Source organism: Rana temporaria, chromosome 7, assembly GCF_905171775.1.
Source record: "Rana temporaria chromosome 7, aRanTem1.1, whole genome shotgun sequence".
Lineage (NCBI taxonomy): Eukaryota > Metazoa > Chordata > Amphibia > Anura > Ranidae > Rana > Rana temporaria.
In genome coordinates, this window is record NC_053495.1 from 172,270,553 (window position 1) to 172,284,252 (window position 13,700).

At 43.1% G+C, this 13,700-nt stretch overlaps 1 protein-coding gene across 2 annotated transcripts in view; it reads left to right on the plus strand.

The window, feature by feature from the left end:
- ORC1 (origin recognition complex subunit 1) overlaps nt 1–12,644 on the plus strand; it is a 38,213-nt gene extending 25,569 nt beyond the window's left edge. The window contains exons 11-18 of one of the 2 annotated variants that reach the window (XM_040360470.1): nt 554–655; nt 5,084–5,255; nt 5,400–5,507; nt 6,733–6,882; nt 8,468–8,587; nt 9,840–10,006; nt 11,452–11,539; nt 12,288–12,642. In XM_040360470.1, coding sequence (XP_040216404.1) covers nt 554–655; nt 5,084–5,255; nt 5,400–5,507; nt 6,733–6,882; nt 8,468–8,587; nt 9,840–10,006; nt 11,452–11,539; nt 12,288–12,482 — 1,102 coding nt within the window. In that variant the 3' untranslated portion in view covers nt 12,483–12,642. Of the gene's footprint in view, nt 1–553; nt 656–5,083; nt 5,256–5,399; nt 5,508–6,732; nt 6,883–8,467; nt 8,588–9,839; nt 10,007–11,451; nt 11,540–12,287 lie in introns of both variants that reach the window. The other variant, XM_040360469.1, reaches the window with a different exon arrangement.
- Nucleotides 12,645–13,700: the final 1,056 nt, after the last annotated feature.

The window sequence follows — 13,700 nt, forward strand, 5'->3', positions numbered from 1 at the left end:
TTGAATAGGAACGCCTTGCGACGGCGGAATTTAAGTTACACAGCCCAAAATTTCTAGGTAAGTGCTTTGTGGATCCGGCCCTTCGGTAGAAATTTTAAGGCAGTGTAACTTAAATGGAAAAAATTAAGTTAGGCACGATCTTTGTGGATTTGGCCCTTACTTCCTGCTCAGGGGCTCTGGGCTTCAGAAAAATGTCATCAACAATGTTGGAGGCAATTTTACAGCACAAACAAATTTTGTAGCATAATTACTAATGTTGAATGTATGTTCCTTGTAAAAGAATGTTGTGTGTGTGTGTGTGTGTGTGTGTGTGTGTGTGTGTTGTGTGTTTTTTTTTTTTTTATTGCGTTAAAGTTCTGCTTTTTAAGTCGAGAACTGTAGTGACAAATATACAAATCTTTACGTTTAATGCAAAAAAAAAAACCTTTTCTCATTTTGGCACTTTTACATTGTTTGAAAACATATTGGTATAAGCTATAATCTCCTTCTTGTAAGGTTTTGCTAATGTTTGGGATGAATGATCACTTTAACTTCATTCCGCTTCTGTTTGCAGGCTCCATGTCTCTGCCGTACCAGAATCTCTGCCTTGCAGGGAACAGGAGTACCAGGATGTGTACAATTTTGTGGAAAGTAAACTGCTGGATGGAACTGGTGGGTAAGTACATTTTTTAGAGATGGTAGTGCATTGCTTTTATTATTGGGTTTAGAGGGATTAACTAACCTATATTGGAATTAAAGCGAACCGGTGCGATCTTTTAGCATGTAAAGGTAGTGGCCTCTAAATGCTGAGTTTAAAATATGCGTCTAAACACCCTAATGTGCATGGACAGATAGGATAACATTGAACTGCTTTTACAGGCAGTGTTTTTTAAGCCCTGTGTGCATGGGCCCTTATAGATTAGTATGAAAGTCAGTAGAGAATCAATCATGCCATTTAACCACCTCAATACAGGGCACTTTTACCCCCTTCTTTCCCAGACCAATTTTCAGCTTTCTGTACTCTCGCACTTTTATTATTTTTTGTTTAATCAGTATTTATTTTGAGACAACAAATGACAAAACATGCCCAACAGATTATAAGGCGCAGGGTCGTAAAGTGATTACTGTATAGTAATCATGTTGAGCAAAGACACACATAGAAAGAAGCAACACCACAGAAAACAAATGGCAGAAGAACACACAAAAAAAGGGGGGGGGCCTGAGGTGGACTGACACCAAAAACGTGTAGGGGGTATGCCCCCATGGTCCGCGATGGGGGTGGGGGCCCCGATCGCCTCCATCTAGCTGCCCCGCACACCAGGGCCACCAAAGCGTGGTGACACACACCCGAACGGGACCACCAGCACCCCTCGGAAACATGGGGCCTGTCCCGCGGGTCCTAGGGACATGTGGGTTGACAGCCCTTAACAGGCCGGCAGGCGTTTCTCAATTGCCAACCATATGTAAAGGACAAAAAATAAATAAAAGGGGGGGGGGGGGGAGACATTCAACTCATAGAAAAGGACCAAAAGTAGGGGGGAAGGGAAGGTAGAGCAGGGGGAAAGATAGAGGGGAAAGGGACATAAGTGCCAGGTTACCTGCAAATTGGGAAAGGGCATCTTCCAAGTCCGCACCGAGCACACCATGCCAGACTTCAGTATCTGTAGACACCCACAGCTCACCAGCAGGTTATGTCATTGCCCCTCACGCTCCAGCCAACCTGAGAGCTTTAAGTGTGGGATCTGCTAACTCTAATAGAGCAACGTCCAGAGTCGAGGGCACATGAGCGGGGTCTGAAACATATTCAGACCAGGGAGCCCAAATGTCACGAAAACGGTCCCCAGATCCCTTAAAGGTAGCCCACCCAATCCTCAGCCTCCCGAACCGCGCTCACTCCGTTAATCCACTCTTCCCGAGAGGGAATCCTGGACGTCTTCCAATAAATTGGAATCAAGCGCCTTGCTACATTTAACAAATGGGGTAGCATGTTTTTTTTTTTTTTTTTATATTGACTGAGCGGGAACGGGGGGACATGGAGGAGAAAGTGACTTCTATTTCTGTCACTATTTTTATTTGGTCCCATAATTCTTCCCAGTAGGGTCTGATCAGGGGGCATTCCCACCAGATGTGAACTAATGTGCCCCTGTGTCCACACCCTCTCCAGCACAACTCGGGCGTTGAGGGGTAAATACACGCTAGATCCGCAGGTACCCAGTACCATCTGGCCAGTACCTTAAAGTTTGTCTCCTGAGTTCTGGAGTCTATAGAGGATGAATGGGTGAGGTGATATAGGTGGGATAACTGCTGGTCCGTAAAAATCAACCCTAGATCCGTCTCCCAACGCCGGATGTATGCAGGCGTGGCCTAGGGAGCAGCTGAACCCAAGAGTCGGTATAGTTCTGACATCAGGTGAGGTGACGGTTCGTCTGCAACAAAAATACGCTCAAATGGGGTGAGGGCCAGGGCCCGAAAAAGCCCATTTGTTCACCCGGGGGAAAACCAACGGAAACCAGCCAATGGAGACATAGGGGGGGCCAGCTTCAGCAGCGAGTTGATCCGATCCCATACTTGACAGTACCTAAGCCATCAGAGGGAAAGTCGCCCCCTATGTTCCTGGGGCAGCCAAGGTGCGTAGGATAAATTCCTACCCGCCAGACACTTCTCCAGTGAAACCCAAAGCTTCGAGTGAGCATGGAATCGCCAGTTGAGTATCCTCTGAAGGGCTATGGCTCTATAGTACTGTCTGATGTCAGGGATTCTCAAGCCGCCACCCCGCTTCGGACGTCGCAATAGTCTCATAGCTATCCTGGGTTTACGAGCGTTCCAAATAAAGTCAGACAACATGCTAGACAGTCGATCAAAAAAGAGTCTGGGCAAGGGGATCGGTAACAACATCTGTAAGTAAAAAAGTATACGGAGTAGGATGTTCATCTTTATGATGCTCACACGACCCAACCACGTAAAGGCCGTTCGTGTCCATTGTGAGAGGTCATCTTTGACCGCCGCAAGCAACGGGTAGTTAGCGGAGTATAGGGTATCAAAGCGATCCGTGAGTTGCACTCCCAATTATCGCAGGGACGACGTTGCCCAGACAAAGGGGAAAGCCCCACAAAGGGTCGTGGCCAAATGAGGTGCCAGGCAAATGGGGAGAATTTCGGACTTCGAAAAATGTATCTTAAAATTGAAAAGGGATCAAAAAAGCTTCAGCATCAGGCTGGGCAAGGAGAGCAGGGGGTCAGAGAGGTGAAACAGGACATCATCGGCATTAGGGGTGCAACGGATCGTCACCGATCCGTGATCCGAACGGGCCACCCCGTTCGGATCGGCACACCCCGCGATCCGCGGAGCGCTCCGGAGCCTAGGCCTAGGAAAGTCCCCGGCTTCGGCCTAGCTCCGGAGCGGCGGCCAGTCTGCTAGCCAGAGCCCAGCGTGACACGCCTCCCCGGGGAGGCGTGTCACGCTGTGCACTGGGCTCTAGCAAGCTGAATGGGAATGTTAGCAGTGAAGCACTGGTGTGAGAGGAGGGGGGGGGGGAAGGGGGAAAAAAGAGCACAATAGCAATTCACAGGGGTGGATTAAAGAGGAAGCAGGTGAGGCTGTTTGGGACTTAAAGTACAATCTTGATGTTTTTACAGCAAAAAATTATATATATATATATATATATATATATATATATATATATATATATATATTTTTTTGCTGTAAAAACATCAAGATTGTACTTTAAGTCCCAAACAGCCTCACCTGCTTCCTCTTTAATCCACCCCTGTGAATTGCTATTGTGCTCTTTTTTCGGATCAGCAAAAAAAAAAAAAAAAGTTCCTTTTTTTCATTGGTCCAAAAAAAAAAATATATATATATATATATATATATATATATATATATATATATATATATATATATATATATATATATATATATATATATATATATATATATATATATATATATATATATATATATATATATATATATATATATATATATATATATATATATATATATATATATATATATATATATATATATATATATATATATATATATATATATATATATATATATATATATATATATATATATATATATATATATATATATATATATATATATATATATATATATAATTTTTTTTTTTTTTTTTTTGGACCAATGAAAAAGCGGACCCTTTTTTTTTTTTTTTTTTTTTTTTTTTTTTTTGCTGATCCGAAAATGATCCGATCCGTGACTCCTGATCCGAGGATTGATCCGATCCGTGAGTTTTTTGATCCGTTGCACCCCTAATCGGCATATGCCGAAAGCTTATGCTCTGTCACCAACCAGAAGGCCTTTAATGTCGGGGGTAGCTCGCACTGTGTGGAGAAGAGGCTCCAGCACCAGGGCGAACAAGAGAGGTGAAAGAGGACACCCCTGCCTCGTGCCATTTCTGATGGGGAATCAAGTCGATAGGGTCGTGGAATACAAAGTTAGGATAGACGTCATCATCCGCGGGCCTAGCCGCAACGACCGGAGCACTGCTGTCAAATAGGACCAGTCCACGCAGTCAAAAGCTTTTTCCGCGTCAGTTGATAATAATAATGTAAGTGTGCGCATCGGGGCGGTTGCGGGCCCAGTGTATAAGGTATACCTCTCTGAGAAAATTGTCCCTAGCTTCCCTACCTGCAATGAAGCTCATCTGATCTAGGTGGACAATGTCGATTTGTGGGGAAATTTGTCATCACTAAAAGTAATGACAGTGACAATTCTGCAACTGAGCAACTTTCAGTGTTTTTGATTTGATTACATTATTGAATAATTTTATTATTATTAGTTATTGTTATTTATTATATTATAATGTATGAATTTGTGTTTCAAACTTTCATACCCGGGATGTCTACTAGACTCTTGGACAGATTTAAGTGAGTTATTCCTAAGAATTACAGGCCTACAATATAAAACGCCAAATTTCCATGCAAAATAATGGTACCGCTTTCAGCACCTAAAATCTGAAATAATCATACCGCCAGGGAGGTTAAATAGTTATGGTTGGATGTGCTTAGCACTAGACTCTTCAAAAGGCTAAGTAAAGTAGATTGAGATCACATTTCCTGTGTGTGCTTGTTAGGTGCATGTACATATCTGGCGTTCCTGGCACTGGGAAAACGGCAACCGTGCACGAGGTGATCCGGAGTCTGCAGCGGGCTGCAGATGAAGATGAGCTGCCGTCTTTCCAATACATTGAGATCAATGGCATGAAGCTGACAGACCCTCATCAGGCTTATGTGCAAATCCTGAAGGTGAGCGAGCCTTGCGGCACTGCAGAGGGCAAATCCACACAGCTGTTATCTATTGTGTAAAATGATTTAGCATGCAGTTTGTGTTTTTTTTAGTTTTTTTTGCTCTGGTGTTTGATATTCATGTTTATCAATATTTCATTTCAGCTCTTGACTGGCCAGAAAGCAACTGCAGACCACGCTGCTGCTCTGCTTGACAAGAGATTCAGCACACCTGCCTCCAAAAGGGAGACCACTGTATTGCTGGTGGATGAGGTAATGGCAATGCATCTGAATAAAAATGTACTATATGTAGCCTTTGGGCCAGTGGTTGCCTTCCGATACTTTTTATGTTGCGGTCAGAAGGGAAAAAAAGATCCATATTACTAGTCACATAGCTGCAGACTTTAGTGATCATTGTAGCTCTAATGCAATATTTTTGTCACAGAATTGCAGTTTCATGCATACTGATAAAATCACCTTTACCATGCCACTTATATCAAATGATAACCTTGGCTTGGGCAAGCTAGATTGCCTTGGATCTTTTCTATTTTTGAACATATATGAAATGTACACTACATTGCCAAAAGTATTGTGACGCCTGCCTTTACACACATGAACTTTAATGGCATCCCAGTCCGTAGGGTTCAATATTGAGTTGGCCTACTCTTTGCAGCTATAACAGCTTCAACTCCTCTGGGAAGGCTGTCCACAAGGTTTAGGAGTGTGTCTATGGGAATGATTCAGCATTCTTCCAGAAGAACATTTGTGAGGTCAGGCACTGATGTGGACGAGAAGGACTGGCTCGCAGTCTCCGCTTTAATTCATCCCAAAGGTGTTCGGATTGAGGTCAGGACTGTGTGCAGGCCAGTCAATTTCCTCCACCCCAAACTCGCTCATCCATGTCTTTTATAGAACTTTCTTTGTGCACCAATCCAATTGATCTGTTTGGTTCACAGAGGAGAATGATGCAGTCTGAGTAATTGTGCCAGTTACAGGAAGGCTCATCTGCAGCCAAGGAGAAACTTGCTTTCTCTCCTTGTACTCCTAGCCGATATTAGAGGTTGGAGATCTGTGCCAGAGACCTTTACTGAACAAATTAGTGTAACATTTTTGATGAAAATTAGGCTGCCTGTCCATTAACAAAATCTATGCAACAGTTTTTGTGTGCATTTGTGACCCCTATGCCTGTAAACCTTGACGGCAAACGAAGACCGCTTTGTACAGGCCTTTGACAGAATTTCCTTTGCATATGACAAACATTAATCTAAGACACATTTTCACTCCAAACAAAGGCGCCATTAACCAGTCAGGTTCAGGTATTACTCTTTTTGCAGAGTTACCTTAAAACAGCTAAGGGGGAATTTATGAATGGAAGCTGCCTGTGTATAATCTGACTCCATTCTTTCTCAGATTTGCCTAGCTGCTTCTGTTTAGCATTGCCCAGCGGTGCAACAACATTGATAAATGATCCCTAATGTGTTTAATATTTATTTTCCAGTTGGACCTTCTTTGGACCAGAAAGCAGAATGTTATGTACAGTTTGTTTGACTGGCCCACTCGGAAACAAGCAAAACTGATTGTACTGGCCATTGCAAACACCATGGATCTGCCAGAGAGGATAATGATGAATCGGGTAGCCAGCAGGCTGGTAAGAGATGCTTTATTTCTTTGTAGCTGGTGAATTATTAAACCAGATGCTCATGGAAGACTTTTACTGTCGCCTTCTTTAGAAGGAAAACTTTAGATCTCAAAAATAATTACCGTACCAAAGTATTGGTATTATGACTTGTGTCAACAGGCTTTTGTTTGCTTAAAGCGGAGTTCCACCTAAAAATGTAACTTCCGCTTAACCCACTCCTCGCCCCCTTACATGCCACATTTGGCATGTAATCTTTTTTTGGGGGGGGAGTGGGGGCTTCAGGAGAAGGGGACTTCCTGTCCCACTTCCTCCTTCTGCCGAGGGGCTGGAAAGGCGATTATCTTAATCGCCTTCTTGCAGCCCCTCTCTGTAGGCGAGCGCCTGTCCAATCGGACCGCGCATGCTCAGTGCCTCTCGCGCATGCGCAGTGGGTGCCCGGCCGTAAAGCCGAAAGCTGTCACTGCCGGGTGCCCACACTAGGAATGAAGACGCCGGCCGGCGAGGAGCGGAGCACCGGCCGGCGCGTCGCTGGAGCAGTGGAGCAGGTAAGTGTCTGTTTATTAAAAGCCAGCAGCTACACTTTTTGTAGCTGCTGACTTTTAATAAACTTAAAAAAAGGCTGGAACTCCCCTTTAAGGCAGGTTTGGTATCTCCATACAGGTCTATAGAAATGCAAAACCTACTGTTTTTTGAAGGGGTAAACTGCAGGCCAAATGCACCTGTCTATAAATTCTGAATGATCTCAGTGTCTCGCGCTGATGCCATTGACACAAGCCCAAAGCTTGTTGACACAGGCCCTTAAAGAGGTTGTAAACGCAAAAAAAAGCCCACTGTAAGACAAAGGTATAATGCATCGCATACTAGCTCATTATGAAACACTTACCTTAGAACGAAGCCTACCAGTGGCGCTCGCACACCACTGAGACGGCAGACATCTTTCCCGGAGTTACTTCCGGGTTTGCAGACATGGGTGCTGTGAGTGGCCAGAGCCGCGATGGCGTCACTCCCGTGCGGAACCTGCTGGTCATGGCACAGTGCTCAGAGGAATGGCACCCTTGGCCGTTCCTTCAGAGTGCATGCGCAAGTGATGTCAGTGGCTGCTGCATGTAATGTAAATATATCCTAAACCAGGGGTAGGCAACCTCGGCTTTCAATCTGTTTTGAAACTACAAGTTCCATGAGACATGGCAAGACCCTAACAATCACAGGCATGACTCCTAGAGGCATGATGGGATTTGTAGTTTCACCACAACTGGAGGGCTGAGGTTGCCTACCCCTGCCCTAAACAGTACATATTTAGGAGATATTTACACTATCTATAGTTAAGCCTTAATATAGGCTGGTCTATAGGTAAATGTCAGCAGAGGAAGTTTACTTCCTCTTTAAGACAGTGTTTCATGTTCTTGTACATAAAATGTACATCGCCTTGTCATTCTGTATTAGACTGTAATATGGAGTATGTTTGCATTCTTTTTACTGAAGAATCATCTTCTTCTAATAACATAGAACATAGCATGAGCTATTTTATATAAAACATGTCTTAATAGTTTAATCTTCTGCTTATTTTCTATCATTTGCTTCTCTCATCTAACAGGGCCTCACAAGAATGTCATTCCAGCCTTACACTCATAAACAGCTGCAACAGATAATCACCTCTCGCCTGAACCATGTCAAGGCATTTGATGATGATGTCATTCAGCTTGTTGCCAGAAAGGTAGAAACTTAAAGATCATCTCCTCTATGTACTGTTTGCACTCAAACTGCAAACTGTTTTTTGATGTAACCATCATTCATGAGGCAGGGTGCAGCAAAAGTACCTGTGTGTGGTGTTCTTCCTTAATTTGTCATAGAGTAGACCTTAGTAACAGACCTATGAACCATAGGATCTTTTCCTCTTCTACATTTGATGACAGTAATGGTGGACTGATGAAATGAAAACAAAGTAGTCATTGCTGTCAGCCTACAATTTTAAAGCACCAGCTGGCAACAACACGCCATGCCTCTAAATACCTCAGACTGTTTGTTTACTTTCCAAATGGGTCATTTGGTGGATATTTTGTCCTGTCCTTTTGGGTCTCTTAAACTGTCGGTACATCAGGATTGATCGCTTTTCAGAGAGGTTATATATATTCTCTCTCTGATCTCAGTGTTTGTGGACTCTAACTTCCCTACAGACTAAATATATGTGGGTTATTTTTACCGAAGAAATGTAGCAGAACACATTTTGTCCTCCATTCATAAACGTTATTCGTATGCAAATTGTTTTAACCTAAGCAAAGATAAATGTATTTAACCCCCCCCAAAAAAACACAGTGGTGATTATATACCACCAAAAGAAAGCTCTATTTGTGTGATAAGTTAATTTCATATGGGTACAGTGTTGCATGACTGCGCAATTGCCATTTTAAGTACGACAGCGCTGAAAGCTGAAAATTGGCCTGGGCAGGAAGGGGGTCTCTAATTTTCAGCACTATTTGAAGCCTGATGGCTGCTTGTTTTAAAATGAAATCAGCACTTTATCCCCAAACGAGCCGAAAAAAGTGTTTTTTAAAAAGCTTTGCAAATCTTACAGAAAGCTTAAGACGCTTTCTACTCGCACTACTCCTTATACAGGCACCCCCTCTCTTTGGAGAACTTTCCAATTGCTTCCTGTTGTGCATCCAAAAGAAAGTCGGAGGAAACCCTACCAACTCTATACACGGCAAAAAAAAAAAAACTTTAAACATCATCTTCTCTATCCAAAAGAGAATAATTGGCTTTAGATGTACTTTTGATTTAACCACTTATTACAACATGAACAAGCATTTTTGGATTTAACAGTTCTAGGACAGGCATTATATGTAGCCTAAATATGCTATAGAGCCAAATTGGTGTAACTGAAGACTCAAATCGTCAGTGTCTTTTACCAGCAATGTAATGTATGTGATACTAAACACTTATGCCCACTTTTTGTTCTGTTTCTGCAGGTGGCTGCATTGTCTGGTGATGCACGTCGCTGTTTAGACATCTGTCGCAGGGCAACAGAGATCTGTGAGTTCTCTAGCAAAAAAAGTGAACCATCCTTGGTAAAAATGCCACATGTCATCTCAGCCTTGGATGAAATGTTCTCCTCCCCTTACATCATAGCAGTCCGGTATGTACCATTGTAAAATGAAACGGTGACCTGATGTTTCATTCTGCTTTTATTGTTTTATAATAGAGTACAAAAGACAATATGAATAAGTACCCATTGTGTGTTTATATATATATATATATATATATATACATATACATATACATATACATATACATATACATATACATATACATACACACACACAGTCACACTGTCTTCACTATTGTGTCTAATGGAAACTAGGATCATTTTTCCAGCATCTGCAGAAAAATATTCAACATGAAGAATTTGGTGAGGTAAATTACCGTATATGGCCCTCCAATGGGTAGGAAAACAAAGTGTTGTAGAGGTGCGCATCTTCACTGGTCTCACGATATCAATTTTCGATTATCTGGTCAACGATTTGATTCGATTCCACGATGCATCACAATTACTGACAATTTCCATAAAAAAATCAAGCTTTCAGAAGAACTTCATTTATTATTTTTAGCTTTTTAAAAAGGACACTCCATGCATATAGCAGAGAGTGCCTAGTTTTGCCAGGTTCCTGCTCCCACTTCTACTCGGGCCACCTAGGCGGCCCCTTCCTCCCTGCAAACTTCTGGAATGTGTCACAGGTCCCTGAAGATTGCCCGGCCATTCAGGACAGGCTGTGAAGCTGCAAGCTGTCACAGCTGGATGCCCACAGCAGTATTGCCGGCGCTGTGGACAGGCAGGGCAGAGAATGGAGGGTTTGGGCCGCCACGTTTAATTTGGTCCCTGCTGTCTTCTGGGACCTGTCTCCCCCCCCTCCCCCCCCCAAGAACACAGCGCGGGGAAAGGACGATTTGCTGAACATGTGCGTCCAATTTTTCCTGGAAAGTGGGATTAGATACCTGGATTTGACAGGTATGTGACCCCCCCCCCCAAAAAGGTACAAAGTGTGACATTGGAAGGGAGGAGGAATATTATATTTTATATTCATTCAGCCCCTGGAATTGTATTTAGGTTTATTAACAGCTGAATATTTAGGTTAGCCAAATAGCATAGGTTTTACTACTCTGGCTAGTATTTATTACTATTGCACAAATAACGAAGCTCTAAGCTGTACCCACCAATCCAGCAGAAAAGTGTAGTCCTAGCAGTGAAAAAAATATGAGGATTAATGTGTGTGAGCTGCTGCATTTGATGCTAGTAACCATTAGAGAGCTTATTATTGTCCATGCTCTCCCACTGCTCGGCTATGCTGTCAAAGCTTGTCTGTGCAGGAAATCACCAGGGCTTGAGCACTATCGCATGAGGAGCATACCATGAATGGATTTTGAATGTGAAAACCTAAACCTTCACATGAGTTTTGAATTTTAGCTGTGAATGGGGGCAGCAAGATAGAATTCCAAGTCTGACAGTAGAAATAAACTTGTTTGTGCTAAGCATAAGATACAAACGTATTGTATATTTTAACTTTGTGAACTGTTCCTCCTTAGGAGCTCTTCTGTATTGGAGCAATGTTTTCTCAAAGCCGTCATTGCAGAGTTTAGAAGATCTGGTCTTGAAGAAGCCACATTTCAGCAGGTGTGTTTTGTAATGCTTATTTTGTGTTGTGCGTTTTTGTTTTATTTAACCACTTAAGGACTGCCCACCACATACTGCTGCAGGACAGCCCTATTGCGCAAAATATACTGCGCAATATACTGTGGCGGCTGCACAACGGGGGAGCCAATGCTCCTCAGAGGCAGAACGGGGATCTGCCAATGTAAACAAAGCAGATCCCTGTTCTGACAGGGGCGTATAGTGCGATTGTCTGTTAGTGATCAGGAACAGCGATCTCTCTGTACTCCAGGTCAGTCCACTCCCCCCACAATTGGAGCACGCCTCCCTAGGACACACTTTCCAACCTCCCCTACCATGTATGTTTAACAGTTCCCAGTGTGGTCTAAATAAAGGAGATTTAGATACTGACTCGCCTACGTTTCAGGTCATTGAATAGGTCCAGTAAATCTTCATGACGTTGCGTAACCAGCGTAAATCCGATAAAATATAGGTACTGTGGCTTGAACACCCCCCTCTTAATTCATTTAGCCATTTTAGATTTAGATGGAGACATCTCATTCCTGGTTCCATTCAGTAACCTTATGGGGGCAATGAACCTGTTGGGACATTTAGAAAAGGAATTACATTTTTTCTTTTTATAGGAATGTTCCAGTTTTAGCATTACCGTTTCAGGTTTTCCCAATATTCCTTCATGACATTCAAATTGCTAATTTTATTTTCTTTCATCCGTTGTTTAAGCTAATGTGACACACGCTGTTTTTGTATGTAGGTATACCACCAGCATATTGCACTGTGTAGGATAGAAGGACTGCAGCCCCCTACTATGTCAGAGACCATGGCGGTGTGTCTAAGACTAGGAGCCTCGCGTCTCCTCCTGGTCGAGTCCAGCAGGAATGACTTGCACCTAAGAGTGAGGATCAACGTCAGCCAGGATGACATTATGTACGCCCTCAAGGACGACTGATCACTTCCACAATTTGTCTAGCTAAAGTTTTTCTAAGAAAGGTTGTAGATAAAATGTGCATCATTTGGTAATAATGTTATTGTGTATATAGTGTTTTTAAAAATGTTTTAACTCTTGTCGTATCCTAATTAATTTATAATAAAGATTTGTGTATGTTTTAAATAGTGGCTATATTTCATGCTGTGCACATTCGCTTGAGTAAATGGCGGTGTATTTAGGTGGTGTTCATATGTTGGAAGTCAGACAGCTCGTTTGCTTACAGGAATAAAACCCTTAAAAAAATGTGCAGCTCCATCGACTCACTGATGAGGAGACACTAATGGGCAGCACCTATGGGCAATGATGGGTAGCACTAACTTAAATCGCTGCTGGGCACAGAATGGCCTCGCTGCTGGGCACAGAATGGCCTCGCTGCTGGGCACAGAATGGCCTCGCTGCTGGGCACAGAATGGCCTCGCTGCTGGGCACTGTTGTGGCTGCACTGATAATTGGGGCACTGAATATCTGTACAGTTCTCCACTGTGAGGAGATGCCGCTGATCAGATCTCCTCAACACTGTCAGTGTGAGGCGAGGAGAGCCGAATGCCGGCACTTCCTTGTTTACTTGTGATCAGCTGTGGTTGGACACAGCCGATCACATGGGTAAAGAGCCACATCCGACTCTTTATCGAGATCAGGGTCATGCAGTGTCCCAAGGACACAGCGCACCCACGATCTGCCTACGATTGTGGTCAGATTGGGTGATGTCACATGTCCTTAGCCCAGAACAAGAGGCATTACCACCTGCCGTGTTTGTCTATACGGCTGGTGGTTGAAGCAGGGACATCTAAACGCAAAAAAAAAAGTAATCTGGGAAGCAAAAAAGTTGTTTATGTCCCAGATGACTTTCCTATTTTTAGAATGGCTAAACAGCACCCTCTTTCCGTTCTGCAGTGCTGTGTTTTCTCACTTTTCACAGGGTCTCTTCACAGTAGGGCTTTGTGTTTGGGCATATTTGGAAAATCTACACGCAGCATTGTCTTTGCATATCCAAGTGTTCACCTCCCCGGTGTAGTATGTGATGTTCTTGCTTGGACGTGTTTGCTAAATGATAATTTTGTTTGGGTACAGTGTTGCATGACCGAGCAATTGTCATTCAAAATGCGACCGCTTTGAAAATTTGGACAGGGCAGGAAGGGGGTGAAAGTGCCCTGTATTGAAGTGGTTAATCATAGGGAC